This window comes from Heteronotia binoei, chromosome 13 (assembly GCF_032191835.1).
Source record: "Heteronotia binoei isolate CCM8104 ecotype False Entrance Well chromosome 13, APGP_CSIRO_Hbin_v1, whole genome shotgun sequence".
NCBI classification, from domain to species: domain Eukaryota; kingdom Metazoa; phylum Chordata; class Lepidosauria; order Squamata; family Gekkonidae; genus Heteronotia; species Heteronotia binoei.
This window is the reverse complement of record NC_083235.1, coordinates 60,843,860-60,871,331: the sequence shown is the minus strand read 5'-3', so window position 1 is coordinate 60,871,331 and position 27,472 is coordinate 60,843,860. Positions and strand designations below refer to the sequence as shown.

The window sequence follows — 27,472 nt, the reverse complement described above, 5'->3', positions numbered from 1 at the left end:
GTGCAGACATTAATCTTAACTTTGGTGATTTTGTTTAATTCTTCCCATCTTTTATTTAAAGAACAATATTTTCCTGCAAAAACTGGGGTTTTCTCGAGTTTGCAGAGTCCAGAATGGTAGCCTTGACTGGTCCCATTGTGTGGATTTTTAAAATCTGCACAGATTGCCTGCTGCTGGCTTTTAGAGATAATAATTAAAGAATAAGAATGTGCTGTTGAGTTGCAAACAACCTATGGTGACCCCAAAGACAGGGTGTTTCAGGAAACAGAAGTGTTTTCCATTGCCTTCCTCTGCATAGCAACCTCAGTATTCCTTGGTGGTCTCCCATCCAAGTAATGACTGTGGCCAGCCCTGTGTAGTTCCTAATTTCTGAGAAGCTCAGGATAAGGTGGGCTGTTTTGGCTGCTAGATACAAAGGTTACCCAACCAGAAATATGGAAAGGGCAGGTACTTTTTCCATCCCAGTGCTCATAATGGGAAGTTGGCTGTGCAAATCACACAGTGTGCACTGATTCTTCTTAGCCAGGCAGGTCAGCAAAGATTGGTTGAAGGAATTCTTACAGCTAGATCCATCTCAGAAGCCAAGAGGGTCAAAATATCTGCAAAGCTTAAAGTTTTGTGGCTTCCATCTTTTGTTCGTGCCTCTGCAGGGTTTACTTTAATGCTTGCGATGGGTTCTTTACTAACTACAACTGGAAGGACGAGCAACTGCTGCAAACAAGAGAGATGGCAGGCGAGCGTCAGCATGACATCTATGTGGGGGTTGATGTGTTCGGCCGTGGTGATGTCGTCAGTGGTGGCTTTGATTCTAATAAGGTGAGTGGGCATTGTGAGCACTGGGACCTGTCCTCTACATAAATGGGTACATATGAACATATGAACATATGAAGCTGCCTTATACTGAATCAGACCCTCGGTCCATCAAAGTCAGTATTATCTTCTCAGACTGGCAGCGGCTCTCCAGGGTCTCAAGCTGAGGATTTTGACACCTATTTGCCTGGACCCTTTTTTGGAGATGCCAGGGATTGAACCTGGGACCTTCTGCTTGGGTACGGTTGTACCAAGCCACAGAGGGCTAAACTGGATTCAGTATTGTGACCAAGAGCCACAGCATTTTGCAGCTCGGGGTGCAAACGTAATAGTTACATTAATAAATTGAGCACTTTATTTTGCAAAGGGAAGAGTCAGTCTTTTTAGACATCCAGCCCTGGTGTCTTTACCATTTCTGTACAGAGGGAGTTGTCATCCCTGTAATGAAGTCAATGTCCTTTTTAAAAAAAACTTTTAATTTTTTTTTTTAATAATAGAAAAAATAACATGCAACATCTTTCAATGTCCTTGAACCCCACAGTCACCAGTGCTTTGGGGTAACATCTGGAAAGCAGTGCTCACTTTGTTTTCCTTGTGTCCCTACAGTCTCTGCGCTTGATTCGTCATCATGGCCTTTCTGTGGCCATCTTTGCACCTGGCTGGGTGTATGAGCACTTGGGCCCAACGGACTTCCTGCACAATGAGAACAAGTGAGAACAACCATGGGAAGTGGACGGGGTGGGTGGGTTTCCCCAGCCAGTCTTCTGAGGAATCGATGAGCAGTGGGGTAGGCTCTGTGCAATGAGTAGGATCTGTCTGACTGGCTTCCCCTAAACACCTGGGGCTCATCAGGCCCTACAGCCAGATATGAAGAGGCTTGCAAACACTCTGGGGTGCCAAGACTATCCCTTCTCTGCCAAACGTCCTGGCATTATGCAGCCTTTGGTGGTGCAGGAGAAAGATTGCCTGGTAACGACCTTCATTCTGTTTTTAGATTCTGGGGCCTGTTATCTGAATGGCTGCCCACTCATAGTGTTGGCTCCCTTCCCTTTGGCACTAGCTTCAGTCTAGGCATGGGCAAGAAGCATTTCAACAAGGGACAGGTAAGCACATTGGGCAAGAGGTAGAAAAAGGAGGGGAAACTGCCATGTTATGCCTTGAGTCATTAGTTTATACCAGGAAAAATACCATAAATAAATAACTATAAATGAATTATTTTATTTATTGTTATTAATTTAGTTGATTTTTTATTCCGCCGTGTCCTGCAAATGGGTTCAGGGTGGGGTACAACGAGATCAAACAAAATCAATAAAATAACACTAAAACAATTAAAACCACTCAATTTCAGAGTGGAAGACCAAATTAGTTACATTACAAACCATTTTCAAACTGAGACCGATAGCTCATAAAGATGCCATCGGTAGGCCCAACTGAAGATGGAATATTGCAGCAAAGGAGGCCACTTCAGTTTACTTTGAATGCCCACAGTCTCACTTGGTCTGGTGGAACAGCTCCACTTTGCAGGGCCTGTGAAAAGGTAAGGACAGGTTTCTTACCTGTAACTGGTGATCTTCGAGTGGTCATCTGTGCAATCACACATATGGGTATTCCGCAGGATAGGCCCTGACCTCGGAGAGTTCAAAAGCAATCTTGATCGTAGATCTGGCGCGCCTCCCACTCGTCCTGGGGAGGAGGCAGCTACTGCGCATGCCTGGACGAGGGGGAGGTGCTTAGCCACTCAGTTTCTTCCCGCCGCCGGACAGGTGGAAATAAATGAGCTAGACTAGCGTCCAGCAGCGGGGAAGGCTGGGTGGGTCTGTGTGATTGCACAGATGACCACTCGAAGATCACCAGTTACAGGTAAGAAACCTGTCCATCTTCTTCGTGGTCTCTGTGCATTCACACATATGGGTGATTAGCGAGCTATTCTTTCGGAGGTGGGTGCTGGATCTGTAAGAATATGTATGGTTAGAATGAAAAAGGAACGTAATGAGTATAGTACTCACAGTGGTTAATCGAAGATGGAGCGCAGCACTGCTTGTCCGAAGGAGGCATCACGCCGTGCACGGACGTCAAGAGCGTAGTGCGAGGCGAAGGTAGATGTCGAGGACCAGACGGCGGCAGCGCAGATGTCCTCTATAGGGATGCCTTTCATGAAGGCCGATGAGGTAGCGACGGCTCTGGTCGAGTGAGCTCGTATGTGTTGGGGGACTGGCTGTTTTGCCAGTTGGTAGCAGAGTTCGATGGCGGCAACGAGCCATTTGGAAAGTCTCTGAGTAGATATTTTGCTGCCCTTATTGTGGGCGGCGTAAGTGACGAAGAGTCTGGGGTCCTTACGGAACTGTCGGGTCCTGTCTATGTAGAATGCTAGGGCCCTACGTGCGTCCAAGTTGTGGAGCGCCCTCTGCCCTGCATCCACGGGGTGCTGGAAGAAGGCTGGTATGGTTGATTGTCTTCCCAGGTGGAAGGGAGATACGACCTTTGGCAGGAAGGTCGGGTCGGGTCGGAGTACCACCGTGCTGTTATGAAAGATCGTGTATGGAGGGTCCGCCCTGAGTGCACAGATGTCGCTGGCCCTCTTACCTGTGGTAAGAGCTGTGAGCAGCGCTGTTTTCCACGATAGCAGGTGTAGTGGAATAGAGGCCATGGGCTCAAAAGGTGGTTTCATGAGCTGGCTGAGGACGAGAGAAAGGCTCCAGGTAGGGAGGATTTGCTTGATTGGTGGGTGTAGGCGGATGATGCCCTTTAGGAAGGCTCTTGTAGCGTGGTGAGAAAAAACTGTCGTGCCCCCAATACGGGGGTGGAAGGCAGAGATGGCTGCCAGGTGTACTTTTAGCGAGGAATATGAGAGTCCCGCCCTGGAGAGTGTTAGGGTGTAAGTTAGCACCTGGGGTATGGTGGCGCAGCCAGGGTCGAAGTTGTGTTGGGAGGCATAGTGAGAGAAGCGTTTCCACTTAAGGAGATAGGATTTTCTAGTGGATGGTTTTCTGGAGTTTATTAAGACCTGGCGGACATCAGGGGGAAACTCTAGGAACTGATCCTCCAGGCTGTCAGTCTGAATGATGCTGGGTTGTGATGAAGGACCCTGCCGTCCTGCTGGGAGAGGAGGTCCTGTGTTTGAGGAAGTTGAAGGAATGTGTTGTTCGACAGAAGCAGTAAGGTTGTAAACCATGGTTGGCGGGGCCACCACGGAGTTATTAGAATGCAGTCCGTGTGGTCCAGCTGAATCTTCTGCAGAACTCTGGTGATGAGTGGAATGGGGGGGAAGAGGTAGTGAAGTGCCCTGTTCCAGGTTTGGAGAAAAGCGTCCCCCTTGGAGCGTTGGGATGGAGGGCCTCTCATGTAGAAGTGGGTGCATTGGGCATTTGATGGTGAGGCAAATACATCTATTTGCGGAGTTCCGAAGAAGTTGAAGATCTGTCGGATGTAGCGGCTGTTGATGGACCACTCGTGGTTGTTGGTCGAGTGGCGACTCAGGGCGTCTGCCTGGGTGTTCTCGGCTCCTGGTAGGTGAACAGCCGTGAGGAAGATGCCCTGGCTTATGCTCCAGTGCCACAACGCCAGAGCCCTCTTGCAGAGTCTGATGGAGGCGGTGCCTCCCTGCCTGTTGATGTAGAAGACCGTGGCGATGTTGTCGGAGGTGACCTGAACGTGTTTGTGTCTCAGCGATGGGAGGAAGGAGCGTAGAGCCTTGTGTACTGCGAGGAGCTCTAGGCAGTTTATGTGGAGAGAGCGTTCATAGTCTGACCATTGGCCCTGCACCGTGAGGGTTCCCAAGTGGGCTCCCCATCCCCACTTGGAGGCGTCTGTGGTGACAATCACCGAAGGGGGTAGCTGTTTGAACGGCATGCCCCTGTGGAGGTGATGTTCCCTTGTCCACCATTTGAGGGATGTCACGATGTGTAGTGGAAGGGTGAGTAGAGTGGACTGGTGCTGTGTGTGAGGCCGGAAGGTCCTGACGAACCACATTTGCAGGGGTCGCATGTGCAGCTTTGCGAAAGGTAGGACTGCGGTGGTTGCTGCCATGAGGCCTAGCATCCTCTGAAATGTCAGAGCTGTTTGGGAGCGCTGGGCGATGATGGCGTTGGCCAGAGACTGTATGCTGCGTACTCTGTCCTGAGGTAGGGAAGCTGTTTGAGAGACCGTGGAGATGTCTGCTCCTATGAACTGGATTCTTTGGGTGGGAACCAGTTTGGACTTTGATAGGTTGACTTGGAGGCCCAGGGTGGCCAGGAGAGAGAGGGTAGTGGAGACGTCCAGTTGCAGTTGTTCTTTTGAATGGGCGACGATCAGCCAGTCGTCTATGTACGGGTAAATTGATATGTGTTGCTGTCGTAGTGTGGCGGCTACCACTGCCATACACTTGGTGAATACCCTTGGGGCTGTGGAGAGGCCGAATGGGAGAGAACAGAACTGGAAGTGCTGCTCCCCGATGGCGAACCTGAGGAACCTTCTGTGGTGGTGATTGATTGTAATGTGGAAATAGGCATCCTGAAGGTCTATGGAGGCCATCCATGCTAGCAGGGATGCGATTTCCGTCTGTAGGGGTGTGGACGGAGGTGTGGTGAGGAATCTGTGGTGTTTCGGAGAGGATGTGAACTCTATTAGGTAGCCCCTTTGTATGACGGCGAGGACCCAGGAGTCCGATGTTATGGTCCTCCAGGCAGGGTAGAAAGGGTGCAGTCGAGTGTGTATGTGATGGTTTGGCTGATGGGGGGAAACTGGACGACTCGGGGCAGGGTGGTCAAAGAGACGGCTTGGAGGTAGCTGCGGTTTTCTTGGTCGTTTGAGGGCGTGACCTCTGCTGGAAGGAGGGTTTGGATTGTGGTTTACGTCTCCATGGTTCCTGTTGTCTTGGAGACCTGGTTCCTTTGTAGTGGCTGGGTCTCCAACTCCTCTGTCTATTGAATTGACCTTGGTGTTGCGAGACTCCCAGTCGTTTCGCCCTTTTTCTCCCATCGTCTACAGATGTGAGGATGTCGTCTGTTGTTGTGTTGAATAGCCCAAGACCATCGAAGGGTAGGTCCTCAACCTTGTATTTGATGTCAGGTTGGAGGGATGAGGATCTAAGCCACGCGTGCCTGCGTAGGGCTATGGCTGAGGCCAGGATTTTGGAGGAGCACTGTGCAGCGTGACGAGCTGTATTGATCTGCTGCTTGCTCACTCTGGCCAATTCCTGTAGAGCAGTGGTCGCTGTCTTCTGGGATGTCTCAGGCAGCGAGGGGATCAATGCGTTGAGGGAGGTAGTGAGGTTGTAGGCGTATGCTGAGAAGCACGCCATATAATTGTGTATTTTAGTCGTGGCCGTAGTGAGGGAGTATATCTTCCTCCCGATAGTGTCGAGCTTCTTGCCCTCTCGTTCTGGGGGCACTGGGTGTCTCGTTTGCTTCGACTTCGAGGAGGAGTGGACGATGATCGAGTTCGGAGCCGGGTGGGTAAATAGGAACTTGGAGTCTGGTGCGTGTATTTTGTATAGTGCTTCAACCTTCTTGGATGTCGGTGGTACCGATGCTGGCTTGTCCCATGCTTCTTTAAGCGTTTCGAGGAGGACAGGGAGCATGGGAAGAGAGGAACTCGATGGGAGGTCCGCATGCACTAGGTCGAATACAACGTCCGAGACTCTGGGTGCGTCTGTGTTCAGTTTGAGGTTCAGAGAGTTTGCCATATTCGAGACGAGGTTGAGGTAGGACTTGGGACCCTCTGACGGTGATAGGTCTGCTGGTTTGGCTATGTCGGAGTCTGGAGATTGTAGGTCCGAACCCGAGGAGTGGTCGGAGTCGGAGAGTTCCGCCTCGGAGTCGACATCGGATCCTTGGTGAGATTCCGGTTGGGTTTGAAGTGCCGGTTGTTTGTTGGGAGCAGCTTGTCCGGGTTCGAGTGGTGAAGGAAGTTCCGGTTCGGTGGTGGGGCGCACGGGGTCGTCGCGGGGCCGGAGAGGTCTCTGTAGATCAGGGTGGTGTCTGCGCGGAGAGATGTCACGGTATCGACTGTGGTCATGTCTGTCGTCGCGATCTCGGTATCGAGGAGATTTGTGGTAGCTGCGATAGTGGCGGTCTCTCGGGTCCGCGTAGTAGGCGCCGGAGGATGGCGATCGTCGGTACCTTCTTCGGTCCCGTGGGGACGGAGATCTGGACCTCGATGGGGAGTAGTAGTAGTATCTCCCCCTGCGTCGGCTGTGGGACCGTCGGCGACTGCGGGACCTTGGTCTGGTTGGGAGAACTCTCGGAGTCGAGGGTTCTCTGGTCAGCGCGTGGGCATCCAGCGGTTGCGAAAGATCCACAAATTGGCGAGGGTCGAGAGGGCAGCTCTTGGTGGAGATCGGAGAGTGGGTCTCCAGTATCTGGTCCGGTGGTGTGTTCGGGATCGACGGGGACCTGGATGAGATGCGCACGATTTCTAGTGGTGTAATCGGCGGTGTTGTGGTCGACTTCGATGCCGGGGTTTTCGGTATCGAGCCGGAGCCGCTTGTGGTCGGGTTCGATGCCTTCAGTTTGGTTGTTGTCGAGCCCGTGGCCGGGTTCGAACTCGAGTGTCCGGTCTTAGGCTTCTTTGAGCTAGCCGAGCCCGTCGGGTCCGCGTGGGCGGAATCTGATCGGTGGCGCTTTTTTGAGTCATCCGACTTCTTGGTGTGTTTGCCGGACTTAGGCTTGCAGGGCCCTTGAGCCACGGAAGCTGCCGACTGCGTCTCTCCCGCGAGAAGTGGGGAAGATGGCGCGAGTTGTTGTTGACCGCCATGCGGCATGGTCGGTCGGAGGGAGGTTTCCATAAGATGGCTCCTGAGCCTCGCGGCGCGGTTTTTACGGGCCTGTTTGCCAAATTGGCTGCAGTGCACGCAGGAGTCTATACGATGGGCCTCCCCGAGACAAAACAGACAGAGAGAGTGGCCATCGGACGAAGGGATTTTAGAGGAGCAGCGGGTGCAGCGTTTGAAAGTTATTTTGTCCCTTCCTTCCATCCGCCCGGGGGGGGGGGGGAGGGAGAAAGTCCGGAAAGTAGTAGAAAGAGGGTTTTTTTTTTTTTTAATACGATACCAGGAGAAGTGTGGAAGACGAGGATGAAATGAAGAGGAGGCTGGATTGTGAAGATTGCAGTGAAGAAGTTGGAGATCAACGAGGGAGGTGCGATCCGGTCGGCGGTAAGGAAGAAACTGAGTGGCTAAGCACCTCCCCCTCGTCCAGGCATGCGCAGTAGCTGCCTCCTCCCCAGGACGAGTGGGAGGCGCGCCAGATCTACGATCAAGATTGCTTTTGAACTCTCCGAGGTCAGGGCCTATCCTGCGGAATACCCATATGTGTGAATGCACAGAGACCACGAAGAAGATCAAATTGTTATAACAAATCTGGTAAGGCCCTAATCTCTAATAGGAGTATGTTCCACCAGGCTGGGGCTAGAGCAGAGAAAGCCCTGGCCCTAGTTGAGGTGAGGCAGGTTGGGGACAACTAGCAGATGTTGGTTTACTAAGCATAAAGTCCTTCAGGGCACATATGAGGAGAGGCAGTCCCTTAGGTATGTTGGTCCTAGGCCACGCAGGGCTTTTAAGGTCAATACCAAAAGCTTGAGGTGAATCCAGTACTCAATAGGTAGCCTGCGCAAATAGCATAGCTCTGGCCGAATGCACGGCCATAAAGGCAATGCAGTTAGCAGAAGCACCACTGTGTTTTGCACCAGATTAGCCCCAAGGGCAAGCCCACATAGACTGAGTTGCAGTAATCCAGCCTGGAAGTGACCATTTCACGGGTCACTGTAGGTAAATCCTGAGGGAAGAGGTAGGGTCCAGCTGCCTGATCTGCCGAAGATAGCAGGCCCGTAGCCAGAAAAATTTTGGTTGGGGGGGAGCCAGCAGATACATTTTTAGATGGGGGAGGACATAAAAGGCTGCTGCAACAGCTGCCACCCCCCTATCTCTTTTGCACCTCCACTCCCGCCACAGCGTCTCCTCCCTCCCTTCTTTACACTTTTAAGGCCCAGGGAAGGGGCAGTGAAGCACTGCTCCAGGCTCTTTAAAAGGTGGGCCCCCCCACCAATCAGCTGATCGGTGGGAATACCAGCACAGAAGGCTGGTCGCTTGGCTCCTATGCCCCTCTGGCGCACTCATGATCAGCGCTGGGGGCAGCAGCAGCGAGCGACCCATGGAAAAACCACTGCCACCCTTGCCTCTAGCACTGCCTTTTACTATCTTCCAGGCCTTTAGCCCCCCTTCCCCCTCGGCTACAGGCCTGGAAGATAGTAAAAGGCTGACCTGGCAACTGCAGAAACCTGGGCTTCCATATTGAGTGAGGCATCCAGGATCACTCCCAGGCTCTTCACCCTTCTGGGCCGGCAGAAGTGGTGCGCCGTCCAGGGCTGGGAGCCTGATACTTGATTCAACTCTGCCCTGGCTCAAGTACAGGACCTCTGTCTTTGTTGAGTTAAGCTTCAGCCGGCTCTGTTGCAACCACCCAGCCACAGCTCCCAGTGCCTCAGCCAGATAGTCCAGAGCGGAATCTGGGCAGCTGTTCATCAACAGATAGAGCTGAGTGCCATCCACATATTGGTGAGAACCCAGCCCAAACACCCAGGCTCGGTGGGCGAGAGGGTACATATAGATGCGAAACGTCATTAGCGAGAGAATTGCCTCCTGCAGCACACCACATTCAAGTGAGTGTTGCAAGGAGATCTACTCGCCAAGTGCCGCCCTCTGTTCCTGGCTGTGGAGAAAGGAGGAGAACCATTGTAAGCCAATCCCCTTCAAACATCCAATTCATACAGATCCCAATACATTTTATAACAATTTGTATAAGTCTATTCCTTTGTCTAAATCCATTGTGCTTGTGGAATACGTTGACAGTTTCTAGCTGGGTTGAAAGGAATGGATGCATAGGGGGATGTTCTGTCCCCTCTTTGAAAAAGTTTGTGGAAACAGAATTAAAGGCTGGCAGGCTCTGTTAGAGCAGGAACAGAAGTGTCCTTTCAACTATCCAAGTTCTGCGTCTTGAAATTTGATGAACTGGAATGAATTCTACAGCGCAAGCACTTTAATCTACTGAGAAATCTGGATGTAAATTGAACCATGGACTGAACTCTGAATTTGGATATATATTATATGGGCTTAGACAAATTGTTATAACAATATTTGTTCAGATTTGTATGAATTGGATGTTTGAATAATAAATAAGCAGGAGGAACTGGAAGTCCTAACACTGGAAGGGGATTGTGACCTAATAGGCATTACTGAAACTTGGTGGATGACACAATTGGAATATTAGGATTGAGGGGTACAATTTATTTAAAAGAGACAGACAAATAAGGAAGGGTGGATTATATGTGAAGGAAGTATATACTTGTGAGGAAATACATGAATCTGAGCATGGAAGTTCAGTTGAGAGTCTCTGGGTAAAATTAAAAGGAGTAAGGAATAACAGTGTATTATGGTAGAGGTCTGCTGTAGACCACCAAGCTAGGCAGATGGCTTGGATGAAACACTCCTAGAACAGATTACAAAGTTCTCAAACAGATGGGATGCAGTGATCATGGGAGATTGCAGTTACCTGAGCATCTGTCGGAAGTCCAACTCTGCTAAAAACCGAAGGTCAAATAAATTCCTGACTCGTCTTGCTGACAACTTCTTTTCCAGAAAGTGGAGAAGGAAACAAGGGGATCTGCTATCTTGGATTTGATTCTCACCAACAGGGAAAAACTGGTTGATGAGGTGGAAGTAGCGGGCACCCTCAGTAGCAGTGACGATGTGATTTTGGAATGTACAGTCTTGGGGAAGGGAAAAGCTGTACGTAGTCAAATGTATAGGTTGGACTTCAGGAAAACAAATTTTGACAAACTTAAGAGTGATGCTGGGCAAAATCTCATGGTCAGAAATACTTAAGGAGAAGGGAGCTCAAGAATAGTAGGAATTCCTTAAAAGCAAACTATTGAAAACACAATCACAAACGATTCCTATGAGAAGGGAAAATGGGAGGAGCATAAAGAAGACCAATATACAGGTCTCTAAAGACTTGAGAAACAAAAAGACTCATTTAGGAAATAGAGGGTCTTATAACCAAGGATGAATATAAACAAATAACCAGTGCTTGTAGAGAAAGAATTAGGAAGGCTAAAGCTCAGCATGAGCTTAGGCTAGCGAGAGATACTAAAAACAACAAAAAAGGGTTCTTTTCTTATTTACAAAGTGAGAAAAAGAGAAAGGGCATGGTAGGCCCATTGTGAGGACAAGGAAGTGAAATTGTAACAGGTGAAGAAGAAAGGGCAGAAGTGCTCAGTTCCTACTTTTCCTCTGTCTTCTCTTGTGAGGGAAATAGTGCAAAACAGAACACATGAGGAGGGAAGGGAGTTGCAGCCTAGGATCAGCATAGGGGTCATACATAAACACCTAGTTTATTTAAATGAAACTAAATCTTCAGGGCCAGATGAACTGCATCCAAGGGTACTAAAAGAACTTGCAGACATAATTTCTGAGCCTCTGGCCATTATTTTTGAGAATTTTTGGAGAACAGTTGACGTGCCAGAAGATTGGAGGTAGGTAAATATTGTCCCCATCTTCAAGAAAGGGAAAAAGGAGGATCTGGGTAACTACCAACCCATCAGCTTGATGTCTATACCTGGAAAAGTTTTAGAACAAATAATAAACAGTTCTTGAACATTTAGAAAAGATGACTGTGATTATTAAAAGTCAGCATGGGTTTCTCAAGAACAAGTCATGTCAGACTAACTTGATCTCTTTTTTTTGAGAAAGTTACTACCACCCTGGGCCAGGAGAATGTGTAGTTTATCTTGATTTCAGTAAGCCTTTTGATAAGGTTCCACATACTATTCTTGTTGACAAGTTGGTAAAATGTGGTTTGGATCCTGTTACTGTTAGGTGGATCTGTAACTGGTTGACAGGTCACACCCAATGAGTGCTTGTGAATGGTTCCTCATCCTCTTGGAGAGGAGTGACAAGTGGAGTGCCTCAAGGATCTGACCTGGGACCTGTTTTGTTCATCATCTTTATAAATGATTTGGATGAAGGAATAGAGGGAATGCTTATTAAATGTGCAGATGATACTAAATTGGGTGGTGTCACAAATACAGTAGAAGACAGAGTCAGGAAACAGGATGGATGAGCTTCACAGGCTGGAAAAGTGGACTAATACATTCATTTTTACAGGGATAAATGTAAAGTTTTGCATTTAGGTAGGAAAAAATCCAATGCATCATTTTAGGATGGGGGAATACATGTCTTGACGGTCATATGTGTGAAAAGGATCTGGGAGGTCTTAGTGGACTAGATGACCCTGGAGGTCCCTTCCATCTCTTTGATTCCATGGTTCTAATATAATTCATTCATAGTTTTATAATATAATTCATTCTAATATAATTCATTCATGGTATTTTTCCAGGTATAATCTTGAGTCATTAGTTGTCATTCGTTAGCTTTGGCTATTCGCCAGCATGGTGTTAGACTAGGTTCTGGGAAGTCCAGGTTTGAATCCTCACTCTGGTATGGAAACTTGCTGGGGAACTTTGGGCCAGTAACACTCTTCCAGCCTAAACTGCCTTGTAGGATTGCTGTGAGGATGAAATGGAGGAAGGGGAAATGTTGAAAGCCACTTTGGGTTCTCACCGGAGAGAGAAGTAGAGTATAAATGAAGAGAATAAATGAATAGCTGTCCAGTCAGTTGCTCTGCAGGGAATACCAGTGACTAGGTGGGTTTCCAGCTGTTCCATTCTAGGGCATTGGTCTTCCGAGCTGTTTTTCCTGTGGCTGCACTAGGCTTCTTGAACCCCAAGCTCCATTTAAAAAGCAAAAAAACAAGATCCTTTAGGCATTGAGGCCCAAGGGAAGGAAAAGCACATGTTCTCCATTTCCAGTTTAGCTCATGGCTTTTTTGGGGATGGACTTTTTCCCCTTCAGGTCTTTTCTGTGGCAGACTAGCTGTCTTCCTAACTAAGACTGCATAAGAACGCAAAAAAGCCCTTCTGGATCAGGCCAGTTGTCCATCTGGTCCAGCATCCTGCCTCTCAGAGTTAGAGTGGTCAGCCAGTTACTCTGGAGGGCCAACAGCAGGGCACAGAGGCTGAGGCCTCCCCCTAATGTTACCTCCTGGCACTGGGATTCAGAGGTTTACTGCCTCTGCATGTGGAAGTTCTCTTTAGTCACCATGGCTAGTAGCTCCTGACAGACCTATTCTCCTTGTATCTGTCTGCGCCCCCTTTAATCCAATCTATGTTGGGGGCCATTATTACCTCCTGGCAGTGAATTCCACATTTGAATCACTTGTCATGTAAAGAAATATTTCCTTTTCTCTGTCCTGAATCTACTGCCTATCAACTTCATTGTACGTGCGTGAGTTCTAGCATTTTTGTGAGAGGAAGAAAAAGTTCTCTGTCCACTCCCTTCTGCCCTGTGCATAATTTTATAAACCACCATTATGCCCCTACCCTGACCTGGATGGCTCTGGCTAGTTCTTGGATGGGAGATCAAGAAAGTCGAGGGGGTCTCTATGCAGAGGCGGGCAATGTCAAACTACCCCTGTTTGTCCCCTGTCTTGAAAACCCGCAGAGTTGCCATGTCAGCTGCAATTTGGCAGAACTGTCCACCACTACTACATCATGACCCTTGCTTAGTAGTCTCTTTTCTAAAGTGAAAAGTGCCAGAGTGTTCTGCCTTTCCTCATAGGAAAGGTGCTCCAACCCTTTAAAAATGTTGGTTACCATCTTCTACACTCTTTCCATGTCTGCAATGTCCTTTTTGAGATAGGTTGGCCAGTACTGCACACACTATTCCAAATTAGGCAGTAACATAGATCAATATAAGGGCATTATAATATTGGCTGTTTGATTTTCAACCCCTTTCCTAATGATCCACAACAAAGTGTTTACATCTTTCAGTGCTGCAGCACATTTCAGTTGACGTTTTCATTGAGTTTTCCACTGTGACCTCAAGGTCTCTTTTCTTAGACTCAGCAAGTCCACATCCCGTTCGTATATACTTAAAGTTGGGATTCTTTGTTCTAGTGTGCCTCACCTTACACTTACCTACATTTCATTTTCCCTACTGTTGCCCACTCATTGTGTAGAGGTCCTCCTGGAGCTCTTCACAGTCCATTTTGGGTTTTCACCATCCTGAGTAATTTTGTGTTATCTGCAGACTCGGCTGCTACATTGTCCCCCCCCCCCAGTCCCAGACTATTTATGAACAAATTAAATAGCATCAACCCCAATACCAATCCTCGTGGGGCCCCACTGTTTACACGTTTCCATTGAGAGAACTGTCCATTTATTCCTACTCTCTGCTTCAAATTGTTTAGCCAGTTTTTTTAATGCATAAAAGGGCTGATAGTCTCATCCCCTGACTGGTAAGTTTACTCAGGAGTCTTTGGAGAGGTATCTTGTCAAAACCTTTTTCAGAGTTCAAATATATAATGTCTGCTAGGCCACCTTATGTACAAGCTTGTTCATTTTCTCCAGAAGAAACTCCAGAAGGCTGGTCTGGCAAAAGCCATGCTGATTTTTTCTCTGCAGATTTTTGTTCCGCGATGTACTTAATAACTACAGTTTCTACTAATTTGCCTGGAACATGCATTGGGCTAATTGGCCTATAATTTTCTGTTTCCCCTTTGGACCCCTTTTTAAAAATGGGTCTAACATTTGCTATTCCAGTTTTTTGGTTCAGTGGATGACTTCAGTGGCAAGTTAACATATACTAGTTAGTAAATCAATAATTCTGCATTTGAGTTCTCTAAGAGCCCTTGGATGTATGCCATCAGGGCCCATTCCTGCTCTGGATGTGTTTAAAGAAATGCTTATTGTTTGCCTTGAGGCTTTTAGCAATCCCACTCGTCAATTTTTCCTTTTGCTTGCCTAATGATTAACTCACACTTCTTTTGCCACATCCTGGACTCCCTTTGGTTCACCTCATTGGGGACAACATTCCACTTACTAAAAGAAGCCTTTTTGCATCCTATGGCTTCCTTCACTTGGATCATTAACCACAAAGGCATCCTTTTAAGGCAGGACCCTTCCTAAGACTGTGCTGGTCTTTGCTGCAAGTGCAGGTTCTGTTGCGACATATCAAAGCTGTTGAATCTCATTGTCATGGTTCTAGACCAGGGGTCCTCAACCTACGGCCCGTGGGCCAGATGCGGCCCGCTGAGGGCGTTTATGCGGCCCGCCGGGTTATGGCAAAATCAGACCGGAAGTGACGTTCGACCTAAACTCGCGTTAGCAACGCACACTTCCGGCACTGGGCTGAGGCGGCGGAGACAGAGTGTGAGGTGATACCGAGGTGAGGTGAGTTCCCAGGCTGGGGTGTGTGGTGTGGGGAAGGGAGAGAGATGCAGAAGACGGAGAACTGATGGCCCGCGGCCTTGTACAGTAATGGCAGCCACCACAACAGTCCGGCCCTCCAACAGTCTGAGGGACAGTGAACTGGCCCCCTATTTAAAAAGGTTGAGGACCCCTGTTCTAGACTCAAGGCACCACGTTACTACAGCTAAGCAGTCACTAGGGGGGGTGATTTACAAAGGAATACTGGCAGGCAGGCTGAACGCTGCAAACTCACCACTTTCCATGCAGTCCCCACCCTCAGTGAGAATTCCAACTGCACTCTTGTGAAGGAAACAGAAAAGCAGTAACCTGGAAGTAACAGAGGACCTCCCCACTTCTTCTCTTTTCTCTTAGTCCTATCACATAGCTGGAAAGTTACATAGCTGCTGCTGCCATGCTAAGTGCTGCTGCGCCTAAAATGATAGAGATGGCAGTGCAACTGCTCTGAAGTTCTAGTGCAATCTCTGGGGCTAGCTGGCAACCTTTCATGGATCCAATTCCCTCCATTTTTCCCTCACAACAGCCGTATGCAGTAGGTAAGGGTGACAGAGAGTAAGTGGCCAAAGGTAGCCCGGTTTTTCGGTGGCAGCACCAGAACTTTGGAACACCCTTCCAGAAGCCATAAGGGCCCTGCGGGATTTGTCTGCGTTCCGCAGGGCCTGTAAGACCGAATTGTTTAAACAGGCCTTTGCTGTTTGACTGAAAAAGGGCTGCCACTGGACATCTTGTAAAATGCTGGCGATCACGGTCGAGAATTCAATGCCGCCTATACTGTACTGAAACAGCGCTATAGAATGGTTTTAAAATTGATATAAGTAAATTATGGTTTTATATGTTTTATTGGATTGATTGTATTTTATGATGTTGTAAGCCGCCCTGAGTCCGCTTGTGGAGAGGGCGGGATATAAATTGAAAGTAATAAATAAATAAATAAATAAATAAATATTAACTTAATGTCTAAGTAGGGATTTAAACCCACGTTTTCCCTGTTCTAATTCAACCCTGCTTCTGGTGACAAAGGCTTACTCTGGGTCACATCTCATTATGGTATGATGAGCCAGTTTGGTGTAGTGGTTAAGTGTGCAGACTCTTCTCTGGGAGAACCGGGTTTGATTCCCCACTCCCTCACTTGCACCTGCTGGAATGGCCTTGGGTCAGCCATAGCTCTGGCAGAGGTTGTCCTTGAAAGGGCAGCTGCTGTGAGAGCCCTCTCCAGCCCCACCCACCTCACAGGGTGTCTGTTGTGGGGGAGGAAGGTAAAGGAGATTGTGAGCCACTCTGAGACTCTTCGGAGTGGAGGGCGAGATATAAATCCAATATCATCTTCTATCTATGATTTGTGAGGGCACATAACAAGGTGTCCTCAGTTGTGGGACTCCTTCCAAAAAGTGATCCATTGAATCTGAACATCTGTAGGCAGATGAAAACAATTGTTCATGCAAGCATTTCAGCAGATGTAGGAATAGCATACTTTGTTTCATTGGTATTGTGCTACCAATTTCCCCACCACATATTAAATGATAAATTATGGTGATTTTTTTTATTGTAAATGAATTAATGCATGAAGTGGGTGAGAGACTCCTGATTTCAGTTAAGACTGAGATGAATGCTATCAAATCTGGAGCTAAACTCTAGTCCAGTAGTTTCACCCTGGAGTTTCTTTATGAAGCTCTTTTGTTGAACAATAGTGACTTAGATCTGCTGCGGAGAAACTTAATTACTTAGTGCTGCTCTTCATGAATATAACAATGGAATGACCTTTTGGAATATCCGCTTCGTCTCAGCAGGAAGGGTCTGCAAGTGTTTGCTGATTAGAAGGAAAACTTTGAATTATTTTGCAGGAAGAAATGCACTCACTAATTAGCTAGAAAGAAACTCATACTAGACTGACCTTTGTAGAGCGAGAGACTTGATACTTTCAGATGGTAAATGGACAGTTTGCATGAAACAGGCAAATGCAAACTTCACTGAAGTGCTCTCGAGAAGAGTGTGTATGTCTATTTAAGACAGGGAGTACAAGAATGATCACTTGTAAGTAATAGGACTGTAAATGATTTTTTTTTTTAAATCAGGAGAATGGGACTAAGCCATGGTACAACTTGAGTGCTCAGGAGGTCCAGCCCCTGTACACAAGCCACCGACTGCCCACTGGTGGCTGGCTGCGGACCCGCTGCTGCTTGCAGGATGCCTGGTGTGGGGGAAGCTCCCTTCTGCTGGAGGGGGCAATCCCACCCAGTGCTAATCACGTCACAGCAAGGTGAGTGCCAGCTGAGGGTGCAGAAACTTGTCTGGCTATACAGAAGATGCTGTGCCAAGAAGAGGAAGTTGCACCTAAGAAACACTGACTTCTAGCAGGGGAAGGAGAGGAGACCCTGCAGTGCACAATCCACGTTCTGTGCTGACAACGCTTGTGTTTGCATTTGTAATGTGTATCGTGGCTGCTCACCATCATGCAGGCCCATGTGGGATAGCGAATAGGGATGTGCAAAAAAAAAAAATTCGGAATTACACGGATTCGAAAGTATACGGGGGAAAAAATTCGGAATCCCGTATACTACTGAATACCGTATTCGGAATAGCCGCATATACGGTAGATGCGCGGCTATTTCCGAATATACGGCCCCATTATACCCTATGGGCCATTGAAATTAATGGCAAATAGGGTATATTTGAAGCCGCTTGGAGGGAAGGGAGTTTGAGGGAGAGACCCCAAATTTGCAGGGCACTCTCCCCTGCAAACCCCCCCAAGTCCCAAAAAGATTGGGCCAGGGGATCCCATTCCTATTGCACCATTATACCCTATGGGCCATTGAAATCAATGGCAACATAGGGCATAATTAGTGGCTACTGGGGGGGCAGGGGGGTTGAGGGAGAGCCCCAAAAACCTCAGGGAACCCGCAGGGGACTCTCCCCTACAAAACCCCCAAGTCCCAAAAAGATTGGGGCAGGGGGTCCCTGTCTTTGGGCTCCCCAAAAGGCCTGTTGCCAACAATGATAGGGAAAGCCCAATTAGCCACTTCCTCCACTACAATTGCTGTGGGGAAAGTGGTTCTGGCCAGAGTGGGGTTTGAGGGAGAGGCCCCAAAACTGCAGGGCAGCTTCAGGGGACTCCCCAGCATGAAACCCCCCTGGCCCAAAAAGACTGCACCCAGGTGCCAGCTTCCCTGCCATAGAACACACAATCTACAGATGCCAGCTCTCTAGCCCTGCCCCAAAGAACACGGGGAGAGCTGGCGAGCCACAACAAGCATGCTGGCTCTGGGTCTTTCACCCTGGTGCCAGCTTCCCTGCCACAGAACACCCAAGTAAGCAAAAGATCAAAAGAACAACAATGTTGCTCATGGCTGGGCCATCAGCTACACAACAGATGCATGCTTTGCAAATGCATGCTTTGGATTGGCTGCTGGGGCTCCTCTTCCCCATTCCCCCTTCCTGATTCCAGGAAGGCTATGGGAGAGGCAGGAAAAGGCTACCACAGGTGGGAAAGGAAGCAAGCAGCTCCCCTGAGGCTGCAGAAGCCCCTTTCCCGCCTTTTGCATTGAATTCCGTATACTTCCAAATATCTATTCGGAAGAATATGGTGAGCCGTATTCGGCTGCCGCATAATGGTCCCCGATTGGAATCGGCTGCAGCCGATTCCATATACAGCCGAATCAGTGGTGATTCGGCAGCTTATTCGGTTTGGCCGAACCGAATGCACACCCCTAATAGCGAATGAGGGTTCGAATGGACTTCAGTGGTTGTTCAGTTGAATCTGTGCATTTTCTAGGTTTTCTCAGCTGAAATGAGATCTGGTCAGCATCCCTGTTTCTCACCCTTCCACTGGAGAAGGATCTTTAACTTTCTTTGGCCACTGTTGCCTAGCATTTGTACAGGCAGAAAGTATATACAGATCATAGTGTCCCTGTTCTTCACTCCTTTCATCTATTTTTTTTTTTAAAAGAAACTTCCACCCCTTCAGTTTGTTCATAACAAAATTCTTGCTGCTTTTCTTCATTGTTATGCTAGCCAAGGGGTTGCCAACAGCCCTGGAGAAAAATGTTCTGTCCCTTCAATAAAGGCTTAATTTGTGGAGACGGCAGCTGAAGCTTTTCATGGCATCACCTACTAGAAACCATCCTATTAAACCTCCGTTGAAAGGCCAGGGCTTCTTTTCCTTCTGGCAGCTTGCAACTGTAGCCAAACACTTCGTTGTTGTTTTTCTTTTGCTGTCTTGCATACACTCGGCAGTCTTTGTATCTTTTTTAAAAATGTGATTTTTCTGTGCTCCCATCTTGCAGTAAACTAGAAGTTGCCTATGCACTTGGCAAATAATCAAATGCATATTCTTACATGGCGTAATAAACCTTGCTGATGCCAGTACTATGCATGAATAATGCTGTTATTGTAGCGTAGCTGGCATATTGAACTCATTTACTTCTGGTTTAACATGGTTAGAATTAAGGCAGTAAAGAACTAAAAGTTGGCAAGAGGCTATTAATTCTTACCTTTTCAGCTTTTTTTTGAGGCCACACCAGGTCTGCCTTTAGATCTTTGTGTCTGTACTGAAAACAAACTACTAGTGAGTGAAACTCTGTCCGTCTCTCTATATGAAGTCAAGCAGCTGAACTAAGAGCTTAAAATGCCACCGCGCTGGGAAGAAGAGATTGTTCTGAACAGAATTGTTTCATTACAAAGAGTATTTCGTTGAGCAACTAGATGAAGACTCTTGAGATGCTCTGCACTGTGCCTCAGGCTCGCCTTCCATTCTTTTGTCTCCCCCCAAATTTATTGGTCAAAACTTCATCCTGGATTAAATTCGTTCTCCTGCTGGTTTACTAATGAACCTGCTCTCTGCCTGGGTCCTTGGCCTGCAAAAAGTGGAATGAAGCCAGTGACTTCGTTTCTCTCTGCAGGGATCTAGATGTGGATTTGACCAAAGGCGTGGGGAATGAATAACTGAATTGGTCCTAGTAGTGGTATTCTTCATGCAAGGGACAATATGGGGATATAGAAACCAAGGATAGAGAAAGAACTTCAGGGGATAGATGCTTTCATGGACACGGTTGTTATGAGCGGAGGCTGACTAGATCTGTGTCACCGTATCCTGTCACAAATACTAGTAATGTCCGTAGGCATATGATGGGGCCTAGAGGCCTCTGGGAAGGTCTGAGATCCTTTGGGCCTCTTTCAGACAGCTAGAACTTGCTGAGTCCTGACATTGCTTGTGTACTGTCTTGACCAAGGTGCATGTAGCTGGAAGTTCTAGCTCACTGCTTTTGGAAGCCTTATGCCAGTGGCTGGCAGTGATGGTGTCCTCTCTCTGTCTCTCTCCCTGTCTGCCTGGGGGTTGGGGGGCTGTCACCAGGCTGTTTTCCTTTCAGATGCCGGCACCTCGTAGACTATACCTTGTCATAATTTATAAACATGAAGACCCATCTCAAGAAGTGACAATTGCACCGGAGTTGACGACACAGGAATCGCACACTTGCTATGCTGTCGATGTGTTCGCCCGGCCCGGTAAGGACTTCTCAGCTTCTACCTTAAAATATGGCCCCATAAGCAAGGTAATAATTTCTTGGTTCATTTGAGGAGGTGGGGGAGGGTCTTAAGTATTTATTTTCACATCCTAGCCAGCCAAAATCACTGCTCTTTCTTTTTAAAAAATCAGACATTACTGCATTTTTATATGGTTACAGTAATAAATAGTGATAAGATTTTTTTTAAAAAAACAATGGTTTGGGCTGGCTGCAGAATAAAAGCAGTATTAACACACAAACACAAACGCTGGTACAAACATTGCTTATTTACAATTGGTTCATGTGAGAGTCAGTCAGTTGATAAGACGAACAGGAAATAAATAGTTAAGCTGGGCAAGATAAGGGAGGGGAGAAAATTTAAAGGGAGAGTAGCCCTGACAAACTTCATGAGTTCTTCCGTTGTGCATCTGAGTCACTCAGGTGCTGAAACTGTATTTTAATTTTAAAAAAATGTCCGTAAGTTCGATCTGGAAAAAGAAAATAAAAAACCAACCCAGAAAACACTGGAATGTAACTGGCTACAAGGGGTGCCTTCTGAATTGTCTATTAAAATGGAGTAGACAAACAATGGCAGCTCTAGTCTGAATGGCTAGTGTCTTCAGTCTCGAGAGACTTGCCAGATTGGTGTAGTGGTTAAGTGCACGGACTCTTATCTGGGAGAACTGGGTTTGATTCCCCCACTCCTCCACATTCAGCTGCTTGTGTGACCTGGAGTCAGTCCTAAGTTCTTGCAGAGCTGTTCCTCTCAAGAGCAGTTTCTGTCAGAACTCTCTCAACCCCACCTACCTCACAGGGTGTCTGTTGTAGGGAAGGGAAGGGAAAGGAGATTCCTTCAAGTAGTGAAGGGTGGGGTATAAATCCAATCTCCTCCTCTTCTCCCCGCAACCCTTGCCTGTTCTGTCTGCTGCCTTTCTGATTGTTCTCTTTTCTCCTGTAGAAGCAACTCGGCATAAGCCCTCACTTCTTCTCGAGCCTCCTCTCCACCTGGCCCAGTTACTGAGAGGGTGTGGACAGCGTGGGGATTCTGGTTGGCAGGGTCGGTGAGTGAATGGTGAATAGCAGAAAGCATCATTCCGTAATAAGTTTCTCATGCAAACAGCTTATTTCTTACCTGGTCTCAGTAGCCTACACACTGGCCTTTGTGAGGATGCCTTTTGTGTTTCCTAATAAAAAGAGTTGTGAACATTTTTCAGTAGGGACTTCGCAGCACTTTTGCAGCTGGCCAAACCCTGACGCCTGGCTTCCTCTTATTCCCAGATGCTATGAGTTGGAGCTCCAGAACTGTGTCCTGAATGACCTTTCGGTTGCTGTCTCCCGCCGGCATAGTGGCCAGGATGAAGTGCCCTTCTCCTACTGCCTGGGAGAGATCTGGGTGAGGGAACAGTGGGGAGTATTGGTGACCAATCTGGAATGGTTGTGGGAATAGGAACAGGTGGAGTCACCTTTTCAGCAGCCCTGGTTCAGGCAGGATTTCCTGTGGCCCTGCTGCTGGCCTCCTGTTTGAGCTGGGCCTTGAAACACACCTGACCTTTTTGATTTTTATTTATTTAGACTTAATTTTCCTCCTCGGTGGGAACTTCCAGTGGCTAGGAGGACTAGTTTGGTGTAGTGGTTAAGTGTGCGGACTCTTATCTGGGAGAACCGGGTTTGATTCCCCACTCCTCCACTTGCACCTGCTAGCATGGCCTTGGGTCAGCCATAGCTCTGGCAGAGGTTGTCCTTGAAAGGGCAGCTGCTGTGAGAGCCCTCTCCAGCCCCACCCACCTCACAGGGTGACTGTTGTGGGGGAGGAAGGTAAAGGAGGTTGTGAGCCGCTCTGAGACTCTTCGGAGTGGAGGGCGGGATATAAATCCAATATCTTCTTCTTCTTCTTTTAAAGTATTCTCTCCTCCATTTTATCTTCCCGCTAACCTTGTAAGATTGGTCAGTCTGGGAAAGAGCGTCTGGCCAAAGGGCATGGCAGACTGGGGATTTGAACCTGATTTCCCAAAGGTCTTAGGGCCAAACTACAACAGAGGGAGGGCATAGATCTATCCTGTGGCTGCCAATGTCATTTTAAAAGCATTTGTAGTTCTTTAAAAATTGCCATGAAGCCAAGATCTGGATGTGGCACGGTGGCCTCAGAAACTTGTTTCCCACCCCCTCGCATTTTCAAATGCCTGTTTCTGTAAAGGCATGGGAGTGGGAACAAGACCTTCTGTGGCCACTGTGCTGCCTGCCCACCACCGTGCCACGTGCCTGAACTGGACTTCAGGGCAATTTTTAAAGAACTACAGATACTTTTAAAATGGTGTTGGGTGTCCATGGAAGGGATTTGTGCTTTTTGTCCCTTGTAGTTTGGCTTAGCTTGATGCTGTAACTGCTGCATCACACTGACATTAAATAATCCTTAAAGGAACTGTTACCTTAAAATAAACAGAGTTCTCTGTCTCAGAATAAGGTTTTCTCTGTTTATAACAAGAGGAAGAGTTAAGGCCAAAGAGTCACCTAACTCTACTAAATTCCCAAAGGAAACATCCTCATTGCCTCTCCAAGCACTCAGGTACTCACCACATACAGTCTCACTGGAAAAGAAATAAGTAGCCTTTCTTCAACCTTGTTGGAAGGCTGAGTGTGAGCAGTAAGGAGATTGGAGTCTTGCAGTCAGGTCTTGAATTCAGCAGGAGCTCAAAGGCGCACAGCTCCTGAGTCTTTCTGACAGCCCCTCCCCACCTATCTACCTTGTCCATTGAATAGTAGGTGCAGCTCCCTGGATTAAGAGAGCGGGCGGGCAGCCAGCCACCAGGAGCTTTGCCACACCCCCAGCAGCCCTCATTAACCTCTGAAGAAGCCCACACCACCCTTTCTGCACTTCTTATGTGATTTTGGTGGGTGGGTGGCTTGCTGGCCTTTTGACTGTTGGGGGGGGGAACCAAGTAGAGCCCCAGGTGAGTGAGGCTCTGGATCTCTAACCAGCCGAAGCAGGTCTCGCTCACCCGGGGCTCTCCTTTCTTGTGTCGGGTTGCTGGTAGGGGGCAGCATATACTAATGAGTTATGCTAATGAGCTCCACCACCTATTTTTCTACAAAATGACCCCTTCTTGCAGTTATGTTTTTGGTTTTCTGGCAAGATTTTTGTTTCCTCCCCAACTACAATGGATCTATTGCTCTGTTGCCAACTGGTCAGAAGAAACATGCTTGCCATATCCTGGTGCTTTAACAGCCCCATGTATAGAAGTCAACAGTGAGGTTTTTCACACCATGGAGATAAAATAAATGATCATCTCCTGTTTCTGCATATCAAACAGCTACGAAAGGCACAAAGGCAAACTATAAGATCACCATTCAAGCTGGGCTCTCCTTTATTTTTTTTTAAAAGAAGCAGTTCCCAGTTTCTGTGCGCAGCATAGGCAAACTGGTGTAAATGAGTGATGAAAAGTATAGTTCACATCGTGGTTACAGCTAGCAGTGGAAAGATTGGTAACCATACTGTTTTACAGAGTTTCCCAAGAGGCAGGGAACTCTGCAAGTTCTTTTCTGCCTAGGAACTGCTAGACTTTGGCATGTGTTCTCGAGCATCCTAATCCTGACAAGACTTCAAGCCAGTCTTTGGTCTTTGTTAAGACTCCTTTCCCCTGTGATGTGATTTGACTCACCAGGGGAGAGAGTAATGCAGAGATTACATTGGCTTTCCCCACTAATCCCTAATCCCGGAAACACTTCTCCCTGAGAGAGTCCTAGGTGCAAATCACATGGCTCTAGAAAGGCTGAAGTGGCTGCAGTTCAGTCCTGTTTTCCAAGATGGGACTTGCTCTAAATTCATTCCCCCCCCCCCCCCTACGCTCGGTTCTCTGCCCAGGGACATCTCTCTAGCCTACCTTTTGAAAATAATCATGGCTCAATTGTGCCTGCTCTTTGGGGCCACTTTATGTAACTCTGCTTCTTGCCTGCAATAGGCACTTTCCTCCTTTTGTGCTCTTCCCAACAATAACCTGGTGCCTGAATTTCCATAGGTGATGGATGGTGCCCACCTGCGCTCATCACTGTCCACTGCAGCTGCCAGTCCAGTCTCACCCATTGAAGTTGCCCACGTCCAGTGGCATCGCCCTTCCTCAGAGGAGCTCTCTGTCAGCCTTACCTTGCAGTGGACCTATCCTCCTAGCGAGGCCAAGTGCTTTCGTGTGCACTACCGAAGCGGGTCATGCGTTACTGATCCTGAACCCCCTCCGCTCCTGATTGGAGAAGCTCATGCACCCTTGTACCGTGTATCTGATCTGAGGGTGCCTAGTGCTCAGTCGGAGGCTTCCTGCCGCGTGGAGTTCCTTGTGGAACCAGTGCCCCATAATGGGGTCCAGGTAGCTGCTGCCCAATGGGGAAAACTGTTCTTTGTGTACTCTAACCCAAAGCTACCCAACACTGGTGGTGGGACTAATGCCTTGTAATTACTGTAACTTTTTAATTTTAATGTCTGGTGGGTGAGATCCTAGAGCTGTGATACTCAATGCACTAGCACTATTATTCCTGTTCTCAGGCTTCAAAAATGCAATGTCTCTGGTGCTGACATCAGGTACCTAAAGATACCTTTCGATTGAGTCAGTGGCCCAGTGTTATATTTATGCTATACCGGAAGTGAGATTTTGGGGGAAATAAATGCTGGCAAAGAGTGTGACAGTGTCCTTAGAAGACACGGTGCAAAATCACACATTTTGACCACAAACAGAGCAAAAAGGGGCATCCTCTTGTAAGCTTGTGCAAACCAGCTAAGTGAGTTCCTCAGGAAATTGCATGCCCATCTTTTAACGTATGTATTACAGAGTTGGTTATCTGTTGGTGTGAGGTAACTATGCTAGTCAGGATACAAAATTGCACAGAACAGATTTCTTGAACCCCACAACATGCTGTTAAACTTTAAAATGTATTACACGCAGTGTTGCAAACTGATACGTGTTGCTTGGACTGAGCATGCTCCTTCCATCAGACTACTATGCAGAGGCAATGCGGCATTTATCATTTGCTAAGAAATACAAGGGAAGCTGTCAGCGTATGACTTTTCATAATCTCCATGTCTGTACATCGTCTGGTAGGAAGGCTGTAGCTCTTTGGATGGAATCAATAGCCTTTTTAAACCCTCAAGATGGTGATAAAACCCAGTGATGACCATCTAAGTTCTGTTTTCTCCTCCTTTGTCCATTCATGATCACAGGAGGGCACCGCCGGCAGTGTCAAGTGGGTAGCCGTGTTGGTCTGCAGTCGAAGAGCAAGATTCAAGCCCAGGAGCACCTGCAGAACCAGCAAGGTTTCCGGGATGGAAACTTTTGAGAAATTAAAGCTCTCTGACTCTTGCTGCACTCTTAAGCCCTGCTTGATCCTTAGCTTACTTTACGTTTTACAAAATCAAAAGCAGATTGTTTTAAATGTGGCCGTCCCTATCCATTCATTCTGCTCCCTGGAATTCAGGGTGGCATATCGTTAGTTCTCCCTTCCCCTTTATTTTTCTCACAACAACCTTGAGAGGAGTGACTGACCCAAGGTCACCCAGTGAGTTGTATGACTGCAAGGATCTGAAAGCAGGCCAGTTTGGTGTAGTGGTTAAGTGTGCGGACTCTTATCTGGGAGAACCGGGTTTGATTCCCCACTCCTCCACTTGCACCTGCTGGAATGGCCTTGGGTTAGCCATAGCCCTGGCAGAGGTTGTCCTTGAAAGGGCAGCTGCTGTAAGAGCTCTCTTAGCCCCACCCACCTCACAGGGTGTCTGTTGTGGGGGAGGAAGGTAAAGGAGATTGTGAGCCACTCTGAGACTCTTCGGAGTGGAGGGCGGGATATAAATCCAATATCATCTTCTTCTTATTCTCCATAATCAAGCACCCCAGCTACAGGTAAAATTCTGGGTCACATGCCATTAAAATCAGCACTCCTATCATAAACTTATGCAACTGTACAAGTCGCAGCCATGCAGAAATTTTTCATCATTTTGCTACTTTATTTCTCTGCAGCCTCTAATAAATTCATAATGAAAGTTCTCTTGGCTTTACTACCAAGATATTAATTTAACAGTTGTAATTGCCTCCCCAAAACCCAGAACATAAAAAAAAATGAATTTATGCATGTTTCTGAATTCCAACTAAGAGTAGCCAAAAGTCTAGATGAGACTTCACCTCTCTAGTTTCTTCAAATTGCACTCAGGAGGGGCTTGTAGGCCCTTTACAAGGTGACTGAGATGGGATATAATTCAATTTTGGGAATACAACCAGGAAGAGAATGGTGGTGCAGTTCCCAACAAGGACCACCCGGTGGCAGCAGAGTGCTGTTGTGGGGCCCTGTGTCTTCTCTTATGCTGAAGTACTGAGGAGAATTAAGACCAAACCCGTCTTTCCTGGTCCAGAATCTGGCTCAATTCTGTGCCACTAATTCCGGCCTGAGCACTCGTTGTCATAAGAAACCAATAAATTATGATGGTTTTTAATGGGACTGGCTTGCACGTGTTTTATGGCTCTTTTTGTTGAGCATGTGTATACAGGTGCACTTGATATCTTGGGAGCGCAAGCGGACCACCTCCCCACCGCCATGAAAAGCCAGAATCAAGTGGCCGCGTCAGCCTTCTCATCTCCTCCTAAGCAAGTAACATAAAACTGCTGTGACTATTTCAGGTTCCCTCGTTTGTTTCTGTCTTCTAAAACAGTGGTTCCCACTGTTTTTTGGCACCAGGGACCGGTTTCATGGAAGACGATTTTTCCACGGACTGGCGGCGGTGGTGGTGGTGGTGGTGCTGGGGTTTTTGCCACCCCAGGCTGCTCATCCGGGGGTCTTTACATGAGGAGTAGGCAAAGGTCGCTGCCCCTTCTGCCTGCCCGGGAGCCAGGTGG

The 27,472-nt window shown here is 47.7% G+C and overlaps 1 protein-coding gene across 1 annotated transcript in view; it reads left to right on the top strand.

The window, feature by feature from the left end:
• ENGASE (endo-beta-N-acetylglucosaminidase) overlaps positions 1 to 25,682 on the top strand; it is a 34,255-nt gene extending 8,573 nt beyond the window's left edge. Inside the window, exons 7-14 of the mRNA XM_060252440.1 lie at positions 651 to 816; positions 1,417 to 1,520; positions 1,805 to 1,913; positions 17,184 to 17,368; positions 20,459 to 20,610; positions 21,568 to 21,670; positions 21,888 to 22,002; positions 24,623 to 25,682. Coding sequence (XP_060108423.1) covers positions 651 to 816; positions 1,417 to 1,520; positions 1,805 to 1,913; positions 17,184 to 17,368; positions 20,459 to 20,610; positions 21,568 to 21,670; positions 21,888 to 22,002; positions 24,623 to 25,051 — 1,363 coding nt within the window. The 3' untranslated portion in view covers positions 25,052 to 25,682. The remainder of the gene's footprint in view (positions 1 to 650; positions 817 to 1,416; positions 1,521 to 1,804; positions 1,914 to 17,183; positions 17,369 to 20,458; positions 20,611 to 21,567; positions 21,671 to 21,887; positions 22,003 to 24,622) is intronic.
• The last annotated feature ends 1,790 nt before the right edge of the window (positions 25,683 to 27,472 follow it).